We start from the raw sequence: 19,864 nt of genomic DNA, 5'->3' as shown, positions 1-19,864 counted from the left end.
AGAGAGAGAGAGAGAGAGAGAGAAACATCGACTACCTGCCTCCTATATGCCTCCTACTGGGGATTGAGCCAGCAACCTGGGCATGTGACCTGACTAGAATTGAACCGGTGACCTTCTGGTGCATGGGATGATGCTCAAACAACTGAACCACACCGGCCAGTTTTTATACTTAAAAAATGTTTCCTATTTATTACATCTAAAGACTTTATTACTAGGTAATACAGTTTATTTTTAGATACTTTTGAAGTTAAAGACAATAGTAATTAATATTGAACATATAAGGAACTATAAAGCAGCCAGTGGAATCCTAAATGCAATCTCATTCCTTTTTGGAGAGAGAATTATTGATCGACTGCCTCCTGCATGCCCCTCACTGGCGATGAGCCCGAAACCCGGGCATGTGCCTTGACCGAGAATCGAACCATGACCTCCTGGTTCATAGGTCAATGCTCAACCACTGAGCGACACCAGCCGAGCGAAGAGGCATTTTTTGAGGAATTCTTTTAAAAGCTTCACTTTAACGTCAGGCATGCCTGGAGAATGTGTGTTGATCAAAGGACTATGTAACATTCAACACAGGTTTATTTAGCTTCCTGTGATTTTAGCTATACCTAGATTCATTTGTTGTGAATTTGAAGAAAATATTTTTCTCTATTTTTTTAAAAGGAAAAATAGTCACATGTTTTAACAAATATATTTTAATGTGTAATATCTTTTTTAGGAGTTATTTTCTTTATGGTAATTTCAGGTAAGACTTTAGACTCCTATAAACCTTTTTTCAGACACAGCTTGATGGGATTTCTGTTGAGTAACAGCAGTTGCCCTTCATCTCCCATGCCATCTCAAATTTAATTTAAACTTGAAGTTGTCTCTCTGAGTAATGCAAACACAGCAATGTTCCTCCCGTTTTGGGAGCAGCAACACTGAATAGTCTATTTTGAGTACTTTTGCTATCAAAAAAGCATTCATGAAATTTAACATTATTTTAAAGCATTTCTGTTACCTCCAGAGTGACAACACCCGCCTTAGTCAGCGTTTCAGTATCACAGCACAGCTTTTGGTGCTTTACTACATACTGTCTTATGAGGAAGCTCTCCTAGCAAACACAAAGACTTTAGGTAAGTTGTGCATGGGGGAGTGTTTCTAGTGATAGTTCATTTTATTTGCTTATATTTTGTTAATTCTCAAGCTGTTATATGAGAAAGTCAGGTCAACTATTCTAACAAGCTTCAGCATCATTCTATAGCAGCGGTTCTCAACCTGTGGGTCGCGACCCCTTTGGCGGTCGAACAACCCTTTCACAGGGGTCGCCTAAGACCATCCTGCATATCAGATATTTACATTACGATTCATAACAGTAGCAACATTACAGTTATGAAGTAGCAACGAAAATAATTTTATGGTTGGATCACAACATGAGGAACTGTATTTAAAGGGCCAGAAGGTTGAGAACCACTATTCTATAGTCTTTGCAGTGTAGGCATTGTATGTACTCTGATGCATGAATACATGTCTGTTACCCCTTCAGGCTCAGTCCTTAGGCTAATTTAATAGATAACTGAATTGCCTGTATTTTAATAATTTTAATGACCTTATTAACTAAATGTAAATATAGAGAGAATCCTTGGAGTGATTCCTTGAGAGGTGACGGAGATGGGATATAGAAGACAAATGGAGGGGTTGGCCTTTCCTTGGAGAATTTTTTCCCTTGATGTAGATTTTTTTTTTCTAGTTCTAGTTTCTTATCTCCAAGGGGAATAAATAACTGCAGAATATGTCACAGCATGGGAAAATTTTGCTCTTGAATAGCCAAAAAGATAATTACCTGCCTCAAATTTATTCCTGTCTGTGAAGTTGTATTGTAGTTTCAGTACCTTGTTAACTGTTCTGTTTTGGCCCTAATAATAAACATTAACAGCCACCAGGTAGCTATAGAAAGCTCAAATATGGAATTCTTGAAATTTGAGATTGAATGAAGTATTAGGATATCACAGTCTTTTAAAAAAAGTGTGTATGTGTGTATATGTATATATTTTTTCACATACACATATATTTTTGGTTTTAAAAATATATAATACATGTGTGTAGTTTTAGTTAAATATTGTATTAATCCAAAAGAATATGTGTAAGAAATAAAGAGTAATATAATAAATCTCTGTGTATTATTACCCAGTTAATATATGAGCATTACCATTATATTTCCAGTTTTTTTGGTCTTAAATATGTTTTTATTGATTTTAGAGAAATTGGAAAGGAGAGGGAGGGAGGGAAGAAGAGAGAGAGAGAGAGAGAGAGAAACATCGACTACCTGCCTCCTATATGCCTCCTACTGGGGATTGAGCCAGCAACCTGGGCATGTGACCTGACTAGAATTGAACCGGTGACCTTCTGGTGCATGGGATGATGCTCAAACAACTGAACCACACCGGCCAGTTTTTATACTTAAAAAATGTTTCCTATTTATTACATCTAAAGACTTTATTACTAGGTAATACAGTTTATTTTTAGATACTTTTGAAGTTAAAGACAATAGTAATTAATATTGAACATATAAGGAACTATAAAGCAGCCAGTGGAATCCTAAATGCAATCTCATTCCTTTTTGTTTTTAATCCTCATCCGAGGACATGTTTTTATTGATTTTTAGAGCAAAAGGGAGGAGAGAAAGAGGGAGTTGTGAGAGAAGGAAGTGAAACTTATAGTGCCCAACTTCCTTTAAAAAGCATCAGTCACCACAGTTATACATGATTAGATTAAGACTGCTGGAATCATGAGTCTTTAAGCCATGTGGTCATGACTGTATTTGGTCCTCCTAATTAGATTTGGGAGTCTAGACTTACCACTTTTTTTTTTAGTGTAAGACATTTCTGCATATGGCTTCTGTCACTCATGATTTTCCTCCCACTAGTTTCAATTTTGGGACATTTTCCAGATCTTGCCCTTGGTATGTTCTTGCTCTCTGTGTATTTACTATTTGGTAGCAATCCTTCATCTTTTATGAGTTGTATTCTCAGATTAAGTGAATTAAAAGTAATTTAACATTGTGTTCCCATTTGGGTTGAAGGTTAAGATTTCTGTTGTTTCTGACACTATTTTTCTTATGCTTTTTACCTTTGACTGACAGCTGCCATGCAAAGAAAGCCAAAATCATATTCGGCCTCTTTAATGGATCAGATTCCTATCAAATTCCTTATTCGACAGGCTCAAGGGCTGCAGCAGGAGTTGGGAGGTATTTGTTTTACTTGCTTTTTACTGCTAACATTCACTGTTAAACAATTTCTTCTGTTTATGATATAAATTTAATAGACGCTCAATATTAAAAATTCAGAATATTCCAGAGTGAAATTCCTGTTTACCTCCCTCTCTAATCTTACTTCTTTTCCTCACTCCCCATCCACTGTCCTCATCCATAGGTGCACGATTTTTGTCCAGTCTCTTCCTGCATCTCCCATTTCCCTTTCCCCCCCAAGAATAGTCAGTCCATTCCCTTTCTATGTCCCTGATTCATTATAATCACCAGTTCATTCTGTACATCAGATTATTTATTCACTTGATTCTTAGATTCACTTGTTGATAGATGCATGTTTGTTGTTCACAATTTGTATCTTTACCTTTTTCTTCTTCCTCTTCTTAAAGGATACCTTTCAGCATTTCGTATAATACTGGTTTAGTGGTGATGAACTCCTTTAGCTTTTCCTTATCTGTGAAGCTCTTTATCTGACCTTCAATTCTGAATGATAGCTTTGCTGGATAAAGTAATCTTGGTTGTAGGTTCTTGGTATTCATCACTTTGAATATTTCTTGCCATTCCCTTCTGGCCTGCAAAGTTTCTGTTGAGAAATCAGCTGACAGTCGTATGGGTATTCCCTTGTAGGTAATTGAGTCTCTTTCTCTTGCTGCTTTTAAGATTCTCTCTTTGTCTTTTGCTCTTGGCATTTTAATTATGATGTGTCTTGGTGTGGTCCTCTTTGGATTCCTTTTGTTTGGGGTTCTCTGCGCTTCTTGGACCTGTAAGTCCATTTCTTTCACCAGGTGGGGGAAGTTTTCTGCCATTATTTCTTCAAATAGGTTTTCAATATCTTGCTGTCTCTCATCTTCTGGCACCCCAATTATTCTGATGTTTGTACGCTTGAAGCTGTCCCAGAGGCTCCTTACACTATCTTCGTATTTTCGGATTCTTTTTTCATTTTGCTTTTCCGGTTGGGTGTTTTTTGCTTCTTCGCATTTCAAATCTTTGGCTTGATTCTTGTGCTCCTCTGGTCTGCTATTGGGTGTCTGTATAATATTCTTTATTTCAGTCCGTGTATGCTTAATTTCTAGTTGGTTCTTTATCATAGCATCGAGGGTCTCATTAGTTTTCGTGACTCTCTCCTCAAGTTTATTGACAGCTTCTAGCACATTTTTGCAAGCCCTCAAAATTGCGATTTTTAGCTCTATATCCTCCATTTCTGTCATGTTTTTTTGTCTCCGCATTTTTTATGCTTTCTTGGTGCACCCCCTTGTGGTCTTTGTGCGCAGTCTTGTTCTAGTTGAGCCTTGATTGTTGTAGTTAATACTAGAGGGATTTGACCACCAGGCCGACTGGCTGTGTGAATCAGCTGTGTCTGCCGCGGAAAACTTCTGTCCTCTGGGGAGGTGCTAATCTAGCCTTTGCCTGAGGCGATCCGGCAAATGGCTCTGCGCAGGGCTTGGGCGGGGCGGGCTCAACAGGGCGGGCGGAGGGAGCCGTTATGGTGCCCTCAGTCCTGTTCCCAGAGGCTCTGCTTCTCAGAACCCCCGGAACCGCTGCAAACCTCGGAGGGAAAGCTGCCTTCCAACTGATGCCAGACACTCCCGCTTCTCCCGTTTGGGTCCGAGTCCCCAGCGATTCGCCCGTATCTGGAGCTCAGAGTCTGAGACTCCCCCCTGACCGAAAACGACAACCGCGCTCTCAGCCACCAGCCCGCTTTGCGCGCGCACCTCCGCACCTGAGTATTTTCCACACTGCGCCTCCTCTGAGCCTCGGTGTGCTGTTATTTTTCCTTCTAGTTGAAGAGTCTCTCCTCAGCCAGCTTTCCTGTGGTTCTGGGTGATGTCCGTTCCGTCTTTTAGTTGTATTTTTGAAGTGGTTGTTTGCGGCAGCAGTCTCCGGTGTTTACCTATGCCGCCATCTTCTATCTAATCTTACTTCTTGAAACGCCCCCTCCCCCCCTGCCCAAATCCTAGCTATTTTATTTTGGTGTGTAATTTCAGACCTTTTTTTTAAATCCTCACCTGAGGATATTTTTCCCTTGATTTTTAGAGAGAGGAACAGAGAGAAACACATCAGTTGGTTGCCTTTGGCTGGGGAGGAGCCTGCAACCGAGGTATGTGCCCTTGAGCAGAATAGAACCTGGAACCCATCAGTCCGCAGGCCAATGCTCTATCCACTGAGCAAAACTGGCTAGGGCCAGACCTTTTTTTATACAAGTTGATCTATATGAAATTGCATGTATTCAACTATTCAAAAATTTAATTTCATATGGTTGAAGAGAATAGATACATACATGAGTAAAATTAAAATAAATCATAAATGTCATTATATCTGTCTCCTGAGATTTGCTTTTTGTCTGGGAGTCTTGGAAATCTTTTCATGTCAGTACATGTACATTATTGTTTTTAACTGCTTCATAATACTCCATAGCATGAAATTACTGTAATATTTTTACTGTAAAACTGTCAAATAAAAATATGGAATATTTTTTGAAATTCATTTTTTCCTTATTTCTGTTTATCATGTTTGAGTTTGGGTTTTGTTTGTTTCTTTGAAGCTCAAATTTTCTATTTTTTTCTTTATTGTTGGTTTCAAGGAGGAACATGAACCTTCTTTGGTCATCTTTAGGTAGATGTCTGCATTATTGTATCTTTGCTTAATTTATTTTCAAAGAAATGATGTTATATCTGGTAGCATTTGGCAACACATGTTTTATTAAAGATATTAGGAATGTAAATTAATTTTGCACTATTGTAAGCAGTCATTTTTGTGACTGTTTTGGGGTAGTCTTAATTTTACATATATTTGTGCACTTATATATTTAAATTTTAAAATAATACCACTTTTGATTATTACAGTGTCCTTTTAAACAGAAACATTAATTATTTATTTATTTTAAAATATATTTTTATTGATTTCAGGGAGTGATAGAGAGATAAAAACATCAATGATGAGAAACATTCATTGGCCTCCTCCTACATGCCCCCCACCGGGGATCCAGCCCACAACCCAGGCATGTGCCCTGGTCAGAATTGAACTGTGACCTCCTGATTCATAGGTTGACGCTCAACTACTGAACCATGCCGGCCAGGAGAGAAACATTAATTTTAAGCAGTTTCTTTCTTTCTTTTTTTTAATATATTTTTATTGATTTCAGAGAGGAAGGGAGAGGGAGAGAGAGATGAAAACATCAATGATGAGAGAGAGTCACCGATCATCTGCCTCCTGAATGGCCCCCACCGGGGATTGAGCTAGCAACCCAGGCATGTACCCTTGACCAGAATTGAACTCGGGACCCTTCAGTCCGGAGGCTTATGCCATATCCACTGAGCCAAACCAGCCGGGGTTTAAGCAGTTTCTATAAGAAAGGAAGCAGATGCTATCCCTTCTGGGACTAAGCAGTGGTATTAGGAGTTGATTTAAGTTGCATAATAAGGGAGTGATTGGATCTAAAGTACTTTTATTACTATTAATACTATTATTACTACTCTTACAACTCTGATGATAATATAGTAACAACAATATTTATTAGGTTATTTATGTGCCAACACTTGTTTCTCTATAAATTTTTGCAGTATCATAATTTGTCATTATTTATTAAAAAAATTTTTTTTGGAGAACATTTATTGGTTAAATTACATAGGTAGAAGGAATGGGCTTAGGAAACAAGTTATAGAGGTAAAGGAAGGGCCCTTGGAGCTTGGGAGTGAGGAAGCCAATGGTAATGTGCCTGGGGCTGGGAAGGGGAGGGAGAAAGGGAAAGGCACAGAAGTGCTCCTGGAAGGAGAGTGCGCTGGGTCCTCAGGCCTAAGGGTTTTAAGGGTGGAGATTTTAGGGGAGGTCCCAGGGAAGATCTTAATAGAATATTCAGTAGCTTTCCAGGTGTGTTCATTCAGGGTCGTGGTCTCCACTGATTGATTGGCCAACACCAGGGCAGGGGGTCATTATTCCATTCAGCTGGTCCTGAAGTCAGCAGTGAGCCATGGTTCATTTTGTTGCTTATCTGGACCTAGAGATGAAATACAACTGAGGCCTCGATGTTATCTCTAGGGAGGAAAGGTCAGAGGGTCCAAACCTCTTGCTCAGCTATGTGCTCTGGAAGGAAAAGTCACCCTGGGGCAAGGTCCCACTCTATTGTTGTAGGCAGCAGTACGGCACCAGGTGTCGGACCAGTGGGGTCAGACCAAACCAGGGTTCAACAACCTGGGTATTTGACTTCTGGCTAAGAAAAGAATTCAGAGCCAAGACCCAAACTTGCTAGAGAAAATTTATTTGAGCAAGCAAAGAGAAAGTACACTCAAAGAGAAATTTCGAGCTGGTGCAAATAGCTACCTATTTTGTCATTATTGATATTTTCTAATAACTAGAGGCCCGATGCATGAAATTCGTGCAAAAGTAGGCTTTCCTTCCCCCAGCTGCTGGCACCGGCTTCCCTGTGGCACCCGGGTCCTGGGCTTCCTTCATAGCCCCGGCTTCGTCCGGAAGGACGTCTGGTCTAGTTTGCATATTATGCTTTTATTATTATAGATAGTCATGAATAGGCAAACGATGTTATAAGCAAAAGGTTGGAAACAAGACTTCGATTTAATAAAAGGAAGATTTCCCATTCCATTTGAGCTTCCTTAACCCCTTTTTTTTAAAAAGTAGACTATTTTATTTTTTCCTTTTTAAAAATTTTATCTTTAATTATTAGTTTCATGTGTACAACATAGAGATTCAATATTTATCTACCTTACAAAGTAGTCACAGTAAGTCTAGTTATCGTCTATCACTGTACATGGTTATTATATAATTACTAGAGGCCCGGTGCACAGATTTGTGCACTGGTGGGATCCCTCAGCCTGGCCTGCGCCCTCTTGCAATCTGGGACCCCACCGGTGCATGATCAGGGCTGGGGAGGGACCGTGAGAGGGCTCCAAGGCGTGTCCGGCCAGTCTCATCCAGTCCCAATTGGCCAGACCCCAGCAGCAGGCTAACCTACCAGTCGGAGTGTCTGCCCCCTGGTGGTCAGTGCATGTCATAGCTACCAGTCAAATAGTCAAACGGTCACTTAGGCTTTTATATATATAGAAGATAATATTGACTCTATTCCCTGTGCTGTACATTATATCCTTCTGAATTATTTTATAACTGGAAATTTGTACTTCTTAATCCTTTTCCTCTTTTCCACTTGTCTCCCCTCTGGAAACTGTCCTTAACCCTTCTTGAAGGAAGACAAATGCACCCTCTGTGGATATCATCAATACTGCTTCAGTTGGCCGACATACTTAGCTGTGTGACTTTGGCAACCTTGATAAATGTCTTCAGCCTGTTTCCTTACAGTAGAATGGAGACAATATTTGCTTACCTTGTGAGAATGTTAGGGTGAAGTGAGAAAATGTACATAAAGTGCCTGAGGCCTTTTAGGTTTCCAAAAGTGGGCAACTTAAATCTTACCCATCTATAGCAATGATTGTCAACTGGGTAGAGAAGACATGTTCTCTGAGAGAAGCCTATCAGAATTCCTGAGTGAGGCCTTTTTCAAACCCTATGTGATTTCCCCCAAGTGGATATTTTTTTCTCTCCTTTTCTTTCCTCTCCCCTCAACTCTTGAACTATTGCTATGTCAAACAACATTTCCTGATTGGAGACTTTTATTTTGGGATAGTGTTGAAGAAAGCTTGAGAACTTTTGATGAAAGAAGTAGTTTCCAATGTTCTGTGTATTAGATCACTTGGTTTTCTTTATTTAAGCAGATTCCCAAGCTAAACTGCTGAACAGGTTCTCAAACTTAGTATGCATGCACAAGAAGTGCAAATTCCTTTGGCTTGCTGAAAATGGAAGGGAGAAGGGAGAGAGGAGAGTTGATTTTGGTGTTTAAGAATGAAGAATCCAATGGACTTTTTATATATTTTCAAGGGTTGCATTCTGCTTTACTACGTCTCCTTGCAACTAACTATCCACATTTATGCATTGTGGATGATTGGATCTGTGAAGAAGAAATCACAGGAACTGGTGCCCTGCTAAGGCGAATGCTCCTGACTAACAATGCCAAAAACCACTCTCCTGAACAACTCCAAGAAGGTACAGTAAATTGATAGTCCTTTTATTTCTTTAGTAGTATCAAGAAATGTTAGGCTCATTAAATTCTTAAAATCATGCAGAATTTTCCTGGGGATATAACATTGCTTTCGTGAGTATATTTTAAGTAATTCTCTTTGAGTGTGAGGGCTTAAAAACCTTTTTTTATATCGATTTTAGTGAGAGGAAGGGAAAGAGAGAGAGAAAGAGAAAGAGAAACGTCGATTTGTTGTTCTACTTGTTTATGCATTCATTGGTTGATTCTTGTATGTGCCTTGACTGGGAATTGAACCCCCGCAACCTTGGTGTGTTTGGACTACGCCCTAACCAACTGAGCTATCTGGCCAGGGCAGGTTTGAATTTTAACCATTTTTTTCTGACACACTTCTGTTCCCTTGTAGGTACTAAGTTATGTCACTACATAGGTCATGTGGTTTTAGGAAGATCCTGACCTGGTCAGAACAATGAACGGGCTTTGAATGGGTTGGCATTCTAGCTCAGCACTTGAGTCAACTAGAAATATGAAGTGAGCCACACTTATAATTTTAACTTTTCAATAGCTACATTAAAAAAGTTAAAAACAGGCAAAATTAATTTTAGTAATTATTTTATTTAGTGGAATATATCTAATATATTATCATTTCATCATGTAATCAACATATAAAAAACTATTAATGAGATATTTTACTGTTTTTCCATACCATGTCTTTGCAATCTGGTGTGTATTTTATACTTAGAGCACATCATATTTTGGAGCAACTACATTTCAAGTGCTCAGTAGCCAGATGTGGTTAATGATTTTTCTACTGAAGAGCACAGTTCTAGAAATTTTTTATTAACAATAATCTGCTAGGTGCTTACAACTTATAAAGGGGGCACCCAGAAGAAGGCATCAAGAAGTTTGCGTCCTTCAAATGAATACTATTGCCAAAAGCAATACTAGGGAATATTTTCATATTTCAGTCAATTTTTAAAATTCGTCTGAATCATCAAGAAAATGACATTTGTCTTTGAGTTGCTACTGTGAATTTAAAAATAATATATTTTTTGTTCTCTATGAAATAATTACAGTTAACATGAATTTTTCTTAAGGTCTTTACTCTAAATATAGCCAAAACTATGGCTAGGATTGAAAGTTTTACTTTTTTTTAAAAGCAACATTGTTTTCTTTCTTTTTTATTTATTTTTTTTAATGGCTGGTAAGATTATTAAATATATTTTTTTATTGATTTTTTACAGAGAAGAAGGGAGAGGGATAGAGAGTGAGAAACATCGATGAGAGAGAAACATCGATCAGCTGCCTCCTGCACACTCGCTACTGGCTATGTGCCCGCAACCAAGATACGTGCCCTTGACCGGTATCGAACCTGGGACCCTTGAGTCCGCAGGCTGATGCTCTATCCACTGAGCCAAACTGGTTGGGGCTAACATTGTTTTCTTGATTTGCTTGACCTATAGTCTGATCGTGCAGCAATTTTGAGCCAGTGTGACACAAGAATATTTAAAACATGCAATACCTCTTTCCCCTTAGATTATCAAATAAAAAATGACAAGAGCCAACACAACAATAGACGTCAGGTGTGAAGGAATCAAAATTATACCTATTTTTTTTGTCATATTGTCAAAAAATATATGTTTTGGTGTGCCACAGAATTTTAGTAATTAGTTTACGTGTGCCATGAGATGAAAAGGGTTGAAAAATTGCTGTGATAGAGCAATATTACTTCATCTTTGGTAAGCTGTATGGAATTTAGATTGTGACTGCTAAGTTTTCCTTTTAGCATTTTCAGCTGTCCCAGTAAGTCACACACAAGTGATGCAGATTCTAGAACACTTGACTCTACTCTCTGCCAGTGAACTCATACCATATGCAGAAGTATTAACATCCAATATGAACCAGCTGTTGAATGCAGGGGTTCCACGGCGAATTCTTCAAACAGTCAATAAACTGTGGATGGTTCTTAACACTGTGATGCCTAGAAGGTAATTTTAGTGTATTATCACATGTAATAGATAAATGTGTTGCAGTGATTATATACAATAACCTAAACTTAAATGTTAAAGAAAATTGTTGAATATTTGAAGAATGTCTGTGGGTGGAGTCAAACATTGGTGTTTTTTTAAACGATTCTCTAGGTGATTTCAGTGTGCAGTAAGTTTAAAGAACATTGGATTACTTATTTAGTCTTTAGTCAAATGGGTCTCTACTCATCCATAGATTGTATGGGCTGACTTACAATACTGGGCTGACTTAACCTGAGATTTTGATTCAGGAGGTCTGGAAATATTTATACTTTCTAAATTAAAAGATAATTTTAAATTATAAGTAAATTAAATTTCATATTAATTATAAAGAAACTAATTATAAGTAAACTCACATATAAATTAATAAATGGACATAACTTTAGAAGTTAAATAGTATATAAGGTCTGCCTATACCTTCCTGTTTTAGAATATTATTCCTTAAAGACAACTATTTTCAGCTTTTATCTTTTTATTCTGGCATTAATGTTTCTCCATATGTCACAATAATATGCTTATAATTACTATGATTTCCTGACTTTCCAATTTAGAAGTTATCTTTTGACTTCCTACTATACAAGATGAAGATTTAGTACCTGCTCTCTCCCCTGTGAGTCCCTCGTCCACCAGTACATACTTTCTCCTTTTCTCTCAACATAGTTATCTCAAAATTTTTGGTTATAGCAATCTTCAATGTGCATATTATTATGACTATATAAGTGTTATTTATAGTTCATCTGTGGAATATCCTTTGATTATAATTTACTACTTATACAACTGCCTCCTCCCCATCCCGCACACAAACCCTACTTGCCTCTATCCATTCACTCAGATTTTGCATCAATAACTTATTCATCCCTAAACTCCATTATTGAGGGGAAACTTACTTCACAGTTAGTTATAACACATCAGTAACATTTTTTTCTTGGAAACATTCCTCTCACAGCTTTTTCTCATGCTTGAATCTGGGATATGCACAGTAGCCATCTGGAATTGCTTTGTCTCGTTTCTTTGTTGGATTCCATGTTTTTCTCTTAGTCGGTTTAGTTCCTCATTTCAGTGCGTGGAACTCACACTCAAGTTGCTACCTGAGAAAAAGGTGTTTGGGAAACATTTTTTTTTGAGACTTGTCTGTCTGAGAAGATTTTTATTTTCCCCCTCACATGTGATTGATATTTAGCCTCAATGTAGAATTCTAGCTCGTTTTTCCTTTCAGAAATTTGAAGGCTTCATTCTATTGACTGAATTGGAGCGTCCCTTATTGGTGTTGAATAATGATGTTATACCAATTCCAAATCTTTTTAAAAAAATATTTTATTGATTTCAGGGAGGGAGAGAGGGAGAAAGAGATAGAAACATCACTGATGAGAGAGAATCATTGATAGGCTGCCTCCTGCACACCTCACACTGGGAATTGAGCCTGCAACCCGGGCATGTGCCCTGACCGGGAATTGAACCATGACCTCCTGGTTCATAGGTCTATCAATGCTCAACCATTGAGCCACATTGGTTGGGCTTTCCTCTTTTTTAAAAATTTGTCTTTTGACTATACTTTTTTGGATATTTCTTCAGTGTTATCATCTGATCTTTCCTTTGAATTAAAAAAATTCTGTTATATTCTTAATTTCTAAGAGCTCTGATCTGAATATTTTAGAATGCCTCCTGTTCTTGTTTTCATATGTGAAATATTCTATCCTTTGCAGTGGTCGGCAAACTCATTAGTCAACAGAGCCAAATATCAACAGTACAACGATTGAAATTTCTTTTGAGAGCCAAATTTTTTAAACTTAAACTATATAGGTAGGTACATTGTTATTAACTTAATTAGGGTACTCCTAAGGCTTAGGAAGAGCCACACTCAAGGGGCCAAAGAGCCGCATGTGGCTCGCGAGCCGCAGTTTGCCAACCACTGCTTTAAGGATATTAATTATAGGTTTAAAAAATTTATTTTCCTTCTCATCCAAACATTTTGTTTCTTGGAGTCCCATTCCTTCTGTTTGTATATTTTAATCTTTCAAAATAGAAGCGTTCTTGAAATGTCTGATCATTCTTGGCTGTCCATTCATATTTAAGAGTGGACAACCTGTGTGTGTGAGGTGGGACTAGTGGACTCCTGGGCTTCACTGTAGATCAGGTACCTTCCATATTGATATGTCATTCAATAATTCTGATGTGCAGTCAGGTTAATAACTATGTTTATAGTCTATTGATGTCTCATCTCAAAGTGGCACCTCACATTAAAATTTTATGATGATAAATATAGAACAGTGACTTAATTTGTGGGGCCAAATACAGTTTGAAAGTGCAAACTTTGGTAAGATTTTGTTTATAGGTATTATATTACTGTTTTATAGATGAGGAAACAGTTCAGACAGGCTCAATTACTTATATAGTCATAGCAAGTATGGTATTACTGAGGATTTAATTCAGATTTTTATTTTAAATGCCATGATTAGTCCATTACACTGGTGAAGAATTTTGAAACTACTTTGTGTTTAATGTTTTAACTTCATTTGTTTTAGAGACATAACAATAGATTAGATTTCTATAGTTTTTAATTTTCAAAGTTCATTCACACCAGTTTTCTATTTCTCCCCCTGAATATATTTTTTTAAGAGAAAAAGGACTAGATGGCTACATGTTTTAATCATAACATAATTGTTTTTGAACATGTGATTATTTTCTCATCAGGCTGTGGGTAATGACAGTCAATGCACTTCAACCTTCAATAAAGTTTGTTCGACAACAAAAGTATACTCAGAATGACCTGATGATAGATCCTCTCATTGTTCTAAGATGTGATCATAGGGTACACAGGTATGTGTCATTTGAATTTCATTTTTATTATAGAGTTTTACTTTCGAGAGTCAAAGAAATTCAATTTAAACTTATATCTAAGGTTCTTGTAGTAACTGGTTCTTGTAGTATAATCTGTGAGGTGGGTTTTTTTTTAAGTTGTCTATGTTGAACTATATATTCAGTTTAATATTTAATATGTGATTAATAAATCTAGCCTTAAAGAAATGTCCTTCTTGTGTCGGCAACCCTCAATAATGGCTGTTCTTTCTCTCAGAACAAGACCAATAAAGAATAATACCATTTCTGCTAGCATTGTTGAAAAGGCTTTTAAAGAAATTGATTTATTGTGAACCATTACATGCATTACAACTGTGATCTTTTTGGCATCCTCACTTGTGATGTTAGCTTCACTGAGACCGTATTTGTCTATATTTTCTTGCCAATTGCCAAACTTAATTGCTTTGAAGTGGCTTCACTTCAAGGGGCATAATTAATTAATTCACATCATTAATGTTTGAATTTCTATTTGCTAAATAATATCAAAGATATATAAGTTGAGGGGCCTGCCTTCAAAGTGATTATCACCTGCGTAAGACAAATAAATGGAAAGTTAAATAATATGGTCACAGGTAGATTAATGGTATAGTAAGTGAATGCTGTTAAAAGTTCAGGAAAGATGAGAAGGAAGTCAGACCTGAGTAGTATTTTAAAGGATAAAAATAGGATTTAGATCAGTGGTTCTCAACCTTCTGGCCCTTTAAATACAGTTCCTCATGTTGTGACCCAGCCATAAAATTATTTTCGTTGCTACTTCATAACTGTAATGTTGCTACTGTTATGAATCGTAATGTAAATATCTGATATGCAGGATGGTCTTAGGCGACCTCTGTGAAAGTTGTTTGACTGCCAAAGGGGTCACGACCCACAGGTTGAGAACCGCTGATTTAGATGAACAGACTATAATGGTGGTCGTTAGGGGGTCAGAGAAGATATTGTGGGCAAAAGAATAGTATAAACAAAAGTGTAGAAGCAAGAATAAAAAGGACTAGTGCAGAAGGGTGAGTTTTTAAGAACAATTTTAGAATTGGAATATTAGATTAGGGTCATACTATGGGGAGGGGAGCCTTGAGTAATAGGCTAATGAGGTCATTTAGGTGGTAATTTAAGAAGGGAAGCTTTGCGCTAGGTGGTTTAAAGAAATGAGTAAACACTAATTAGAATATACTCTATAGACTCATCTGCCCTCAAACCTGGGGATGATATTCTTGAAGTGACAAAACCTGCAAAAGCAGCCAAATATAATTTGGCAAGCTCAGGGTCTCATAGAAGATAGGAATCAGAAGAATAAATACTATTAGTATAAGTGACATTAAATATCGAATAAAAGGAAAACAATCTATATATATAAAAGGCTAATATGCAGTGTCCCTTCAGGAGTTTGACTGGGAGACCAGGAGTTCGATCACTCGCTATGGTGTGTGCTGACCACCAGGGGTGGCGCGGAACAAAGGAAGGCCCCGGCTGGCAGCCAGAAGGCCCCAATTGGCCCTGATCGCTGGCCAGGCCTAGGGACCCCACCCGTGCATGAATTTCGTGCACCGGGCCTCTAGTAATAATACTTCTAGAAAAGAGCCACTTCTAAAACAATTTATCAGTGTTAAAAATCTACCTAAGTAGGTAACTTTTCACCTGAAGTGCCTCCAGTTGTTCAGGAAGTTGTTAAATTATGCCATCATATGTATGTAATGTTTTTGTAGCCTGGATTTTTTACTTCACTTCTGAACCTTTTCTCATTTTAATAGATATTCTTATATTAATTGGCCACATGATATCCACATAGATATGCTTAGCTCAGTCTCTTATTATTGGATATTTTGTTTATTTCTATATTTTGTTATCAATAGTGCTGTGGTGACTGTTCTATGTACTGAGGATTTCCTCAGAATATATTCTTTTTAAAAAAAATTTTTTTGTTGTTAATCCTCACCTGAAGGTATTTTTCCCATTGCTTTTCAGAGAGACTTGGAGGGAGGGAGGGAGAGGGAGAGAGAGAAAGAGAAAGAAACATTGATATGAGAGAAACGAACATTGACTGGTTGCTTCCCCTACACACCCTGATGGGGGGTGGGGAGCAAACCGGCAACCCAGGTACATGCCCTTGACCGGGAATTGAACCCACCACACTTAGCTGGGGGGGTTGGAGGGGTGGGAAGAGAGGCAACACTCTTACCACTTAGCAACACTGGCCAGGGCAGAATAGATTCTTAAAAATGGGATTATTGGGGCAAAAGTAACACACTCATTTTTAGGACTTTTGATTCCAATTTCTGGATTTGTCATCCAGAAATGCTGAACCAGTTTACATTCCCATAACTGTGTTTGATATTACACACTTTCCTACACTGTTTTATATATTTCCCAATTTAATAGGTGAAAAATGGATTCCCATTTCAATTTATATTTTAGATTGAATATTTTAATGTATCTTCTTTATATTTTAGCCTACCTTTATATTGGATTGCTTATCTTTTTTTTTTTTTAATTTAAAGAGCTCTTTATAAAGGATATTAGCTCTTTGTATATATATATATATTGCTGTTTTTCCCCTTATTCTATGGTTTTGTCTTTTAATTTTGTTCATTTTTAAAAATTTATTTTTTAACAAGTGGTCATTCACATGTATTTTAATAAAGTCAAACAATATGAAAAGATATACACATATAAAAATTCATGATATTTAGGATTTGCTTTGCACTAACTCACTGTTGGTGATGGGAAAGTGGATGGAGGTATAGATGAAATCAGACTAGCCCTGTGTAGATAACTGTTGAAGCTAGTGATGAGTTCTTGGAGGTTCATTATAATATTTCCTCTATTTTGTATATATGGAAGTTTTCATTTTATAAAGGATATTAGCTCTTTGTGTATATATATATATATTGCTGTTTTTCCCCTTATTCTATGGTTTTGTCTTTTAATTTTGTTCATTTTTAAAAATTTATTTTTTAACAAGTGGTCATTCACATGTATTTTAATAAAGTCAAACAATATGAAAAGATATACACATATAAAAATTCATGATATTTAGGATTTGCTTTGCACTAACTCACTGTTGGTGATGGGAAAGTGGATGGAGGTATAGATGAAATCAGACTAGCCCTGTGTAGATAACTGTTGAAGCTAGTGATGAGTTCTTGGAGGTTCATTATAATATTTCCTCTATTTTGTATATATGGAAGTTTTCATAATACATGTTAATAAGTGAATAAACAAGAAGTTTCACAAGAAAAAGGTTCTTCAGTTGAAAAGTCTTGTTCTCTGTTATCTCTACCATGCTGTCATTGCTAAAGCAAAATTCCTTTGTCCTCTTTGATCAATCCCAGTTCCATCTCTAGAGGAAACTTTGATGTCAGAATGGTGTGTATGTAGCTTTACTTTCTATGTATTTACTAATTTATAAATAGAAGTATTTACTTTTTTGTTTTGGGTAATTTTAAAAAATAGTAGTAGTAGTATACTTTGGGAATTACTTTGTTCTTTTAAAAAAACTTACTGTGCTCAACATTTCCCATACTAGTATGCATGTTTCTACCTCATTTGTTTTAACTGTTACATAGTATTCCATATATAGATTACCAGGCCTGTCCTCTAGAAACATACAAAATGTCTGGAGGAGAGTTTGGAATTTTTTTTTAAAATGCATACTCCAGGTGATTCTTAATCTTCAATTTTGGGAAACATTGCTATAGTTTATTTAACCATTGACATATTTTTTTCCACTGTAAATACATGCATAGTTATTATAAAAAATGTAGACATTTCACAAAAACCATTGACATACTGGTATTTATGGACATTTAAGCTTTTCCAGTGTGCCACAGTTGTAAACAAAGCTATAATGCTGTTTATGCACACATGCTAGTTTGCTCTGTGATAGACTGAGAAATGGCATTTTAGGGTTTTCTAAGAGCTCAGTTTAAAAATTTTAGTCATTACCAATTTATCTTTTTTGTTTCCTTTTTTACATTTAATTCAGTTATTCGAGGAATGAATAACTGTACTTATTTTATAGATGAGGAAACGGAGGCTCAGTAAAAATTTTTTCCAGGTCAAGTGGATAAAGCACTCTTGGAATACAGAGTTGTCTTGCTCCAAACAAGCAAGAGTTAGGAGTAGAAAGAGTAAATATTCTGCTTCATCTTATCAATAATAGAATATTTCTCCTTCATCTTATTAATAATAGAATATTTCTCCTTGAAGACAGCTGCTTTGCATGATCAGATCAAAAAGATTTACTGGTAGTGCCATTTTCTGCAAAATAGAATGTCTTTTCTCTAGGGCATACATTATACATTATAGCTGGTAAGAGGAAATAAATACTCATAGAATCTTAAAATATAGAGAAATAAGACATATGGAACTTCTATTTTGAGAATGAATATTTCAGTGGGAAAAGTGTTACTTTTCTACTGTTTTCAGGTACTGTTCAAGTTAAACTAATTGGTCATGTTCTGGCTAATTTATACATTTATATTCTTTCTCATGTATTTTTCTCCTTTCTGTATATAGATGCCCCCCACTGATGGATATTACTCTTCACATGTTGAATGGATATCTTCTTGCATCCAAAGCTTACCTTAGTGCTCATCTGAAGGAAACAGCAGAGCAGGATAGGTCTTCCCAGAATAATACATTAGGTTTAGTTGGACAAACTGATGGCCCAGAAGTTACTAGAGAAGAATTGAAAAATGCATTACTGGCTGCTCAGGTAATAAAGTAAAATTTAGTAAAAAAAGGGCAAGTGCTGCACTATTAATATAATCAGTTAAGTAGAAGGCATATTATGCTTTCTCTGTACAAAGGTGACATATTGTGCATTCATTTTTTTACAGAATATAATATAATGGTGTTACCTTTACTTCTAAATATCAGATGGACTGTATTACTAAAATCAGAAATAATATGATACTAATTTTTTTTATCCTCGCCCAAAGATTTGGGAGGAAGGAAGGGTGAGATAGAGAGAGAGAGAATGCGAAGAGAAAGAGAAACATCGATGTGAAAAATATCGATTGGTTGCCTCCTGTTCTCACCCTGACTGGGGGTTGAACATACCTGCAACCTAGATATGTCCCCTGACTGTAAATTGAACCCACAACCTTTTTGGTGTATAGGACGATGCTCCAACCAACTAAGACACTCAGCCAGGGCTTCATGATACTAATATAACAACCATTTAAATCAGATTTACATTTTAACAAAATATAAAACTTCTGCTTCTTAAAATCAAACGGTGGCCCTAGCCGGTTTGGCTCAATGTATAGAACGTTGGCCTGCAGACTGAAGGGTCCCAGGTTCGATTCCAGTCAAGGACACGTGCCTGGGTTGCAGGCTCAATCCCCAGTAGGGGGCATACAGGAGGCAACTGATCAATGATTCTCTTTCATCATTGATGTTTCTTAATCTCTCCCTCTCCTTTCCTCACTGAAATCAATAAAAACGTATTTAAAAAAAAATTAAATGGAAAAAATTTAATGGTGGAGACAAACAGAACAAGAAATAGATAGTACATATGCAGAGTAGGGCAAAAGTAGGTTTATAGGTGTCTGTGAAACACAGTTTATTCTTGTGTTATTATTTACTAGAGGCCGAGTGCACAAATTCATGCACTGGTGGGGTCCCTCGAGGTGGCCGGCGGGGATCGGGCCCCAGCTCGCTCCTCCAGCTTTGCAGCCCCGCAGCCCTGCAGCC

At 37.0% G+C, this 19,864-nt stretch overlaps 1 protein-coding gene across 6 annotated transcripts in view; it reads left to right on the top strand.

Moving 5' to 3' along the window:
* Positions 1–19,864, top strand: part of INTS2 (integrator complex subunit 2) — a 48,383-nt gene that overhangs the window by 21,765 nt on the left and 6,754 nt on the right. For all 6 annotated transcript variants that reach the window (XM_014531681.1, XM_005858560.2, XM_014531687.1 and 3 more), the window contains exons 16-20: positions 3,125–3,229; positions 9,131–9,295; positions 11,074–11,275; positions 14,006–14,131; positions 18,683–18,881. In XM_014531681.1, coding sequence (XP_014387167.1) covers positions 3,125–3,229; positions 9,131–9,295; positions 11,074–11,275; positions 14,006–14,131; positions 18,683–18,881 — 797 coding nt within the window. The remainder of the gene's footprint in view (positions 1–3,124; positions 3,230–9,130; positions 9,296–11,073; positions 11,276–14,005; positions 14,132–18,682; positions 18,882–19,864) is intronic.

The sequence above is a fragment of the Myotis brandtii genome, unplaced genomic scaffold, assembly GCF_000412655.1.
Source record: "Myotis brandtii unplaced genomic scaffold, ASM41265v1 scaffold120, whole genome shotgun sequence".
NCBI lineage: Eukaryota > Metazoa > Chordata > Mammalia > Chiroptera > Vespertilionidae > Myotis > Myotis brandtii.
The sequence above is the reverse complement of the archived record's forward strand: the minus strand, read 5'-3'. Positions and strand labels throughout refer to the sequence as shown.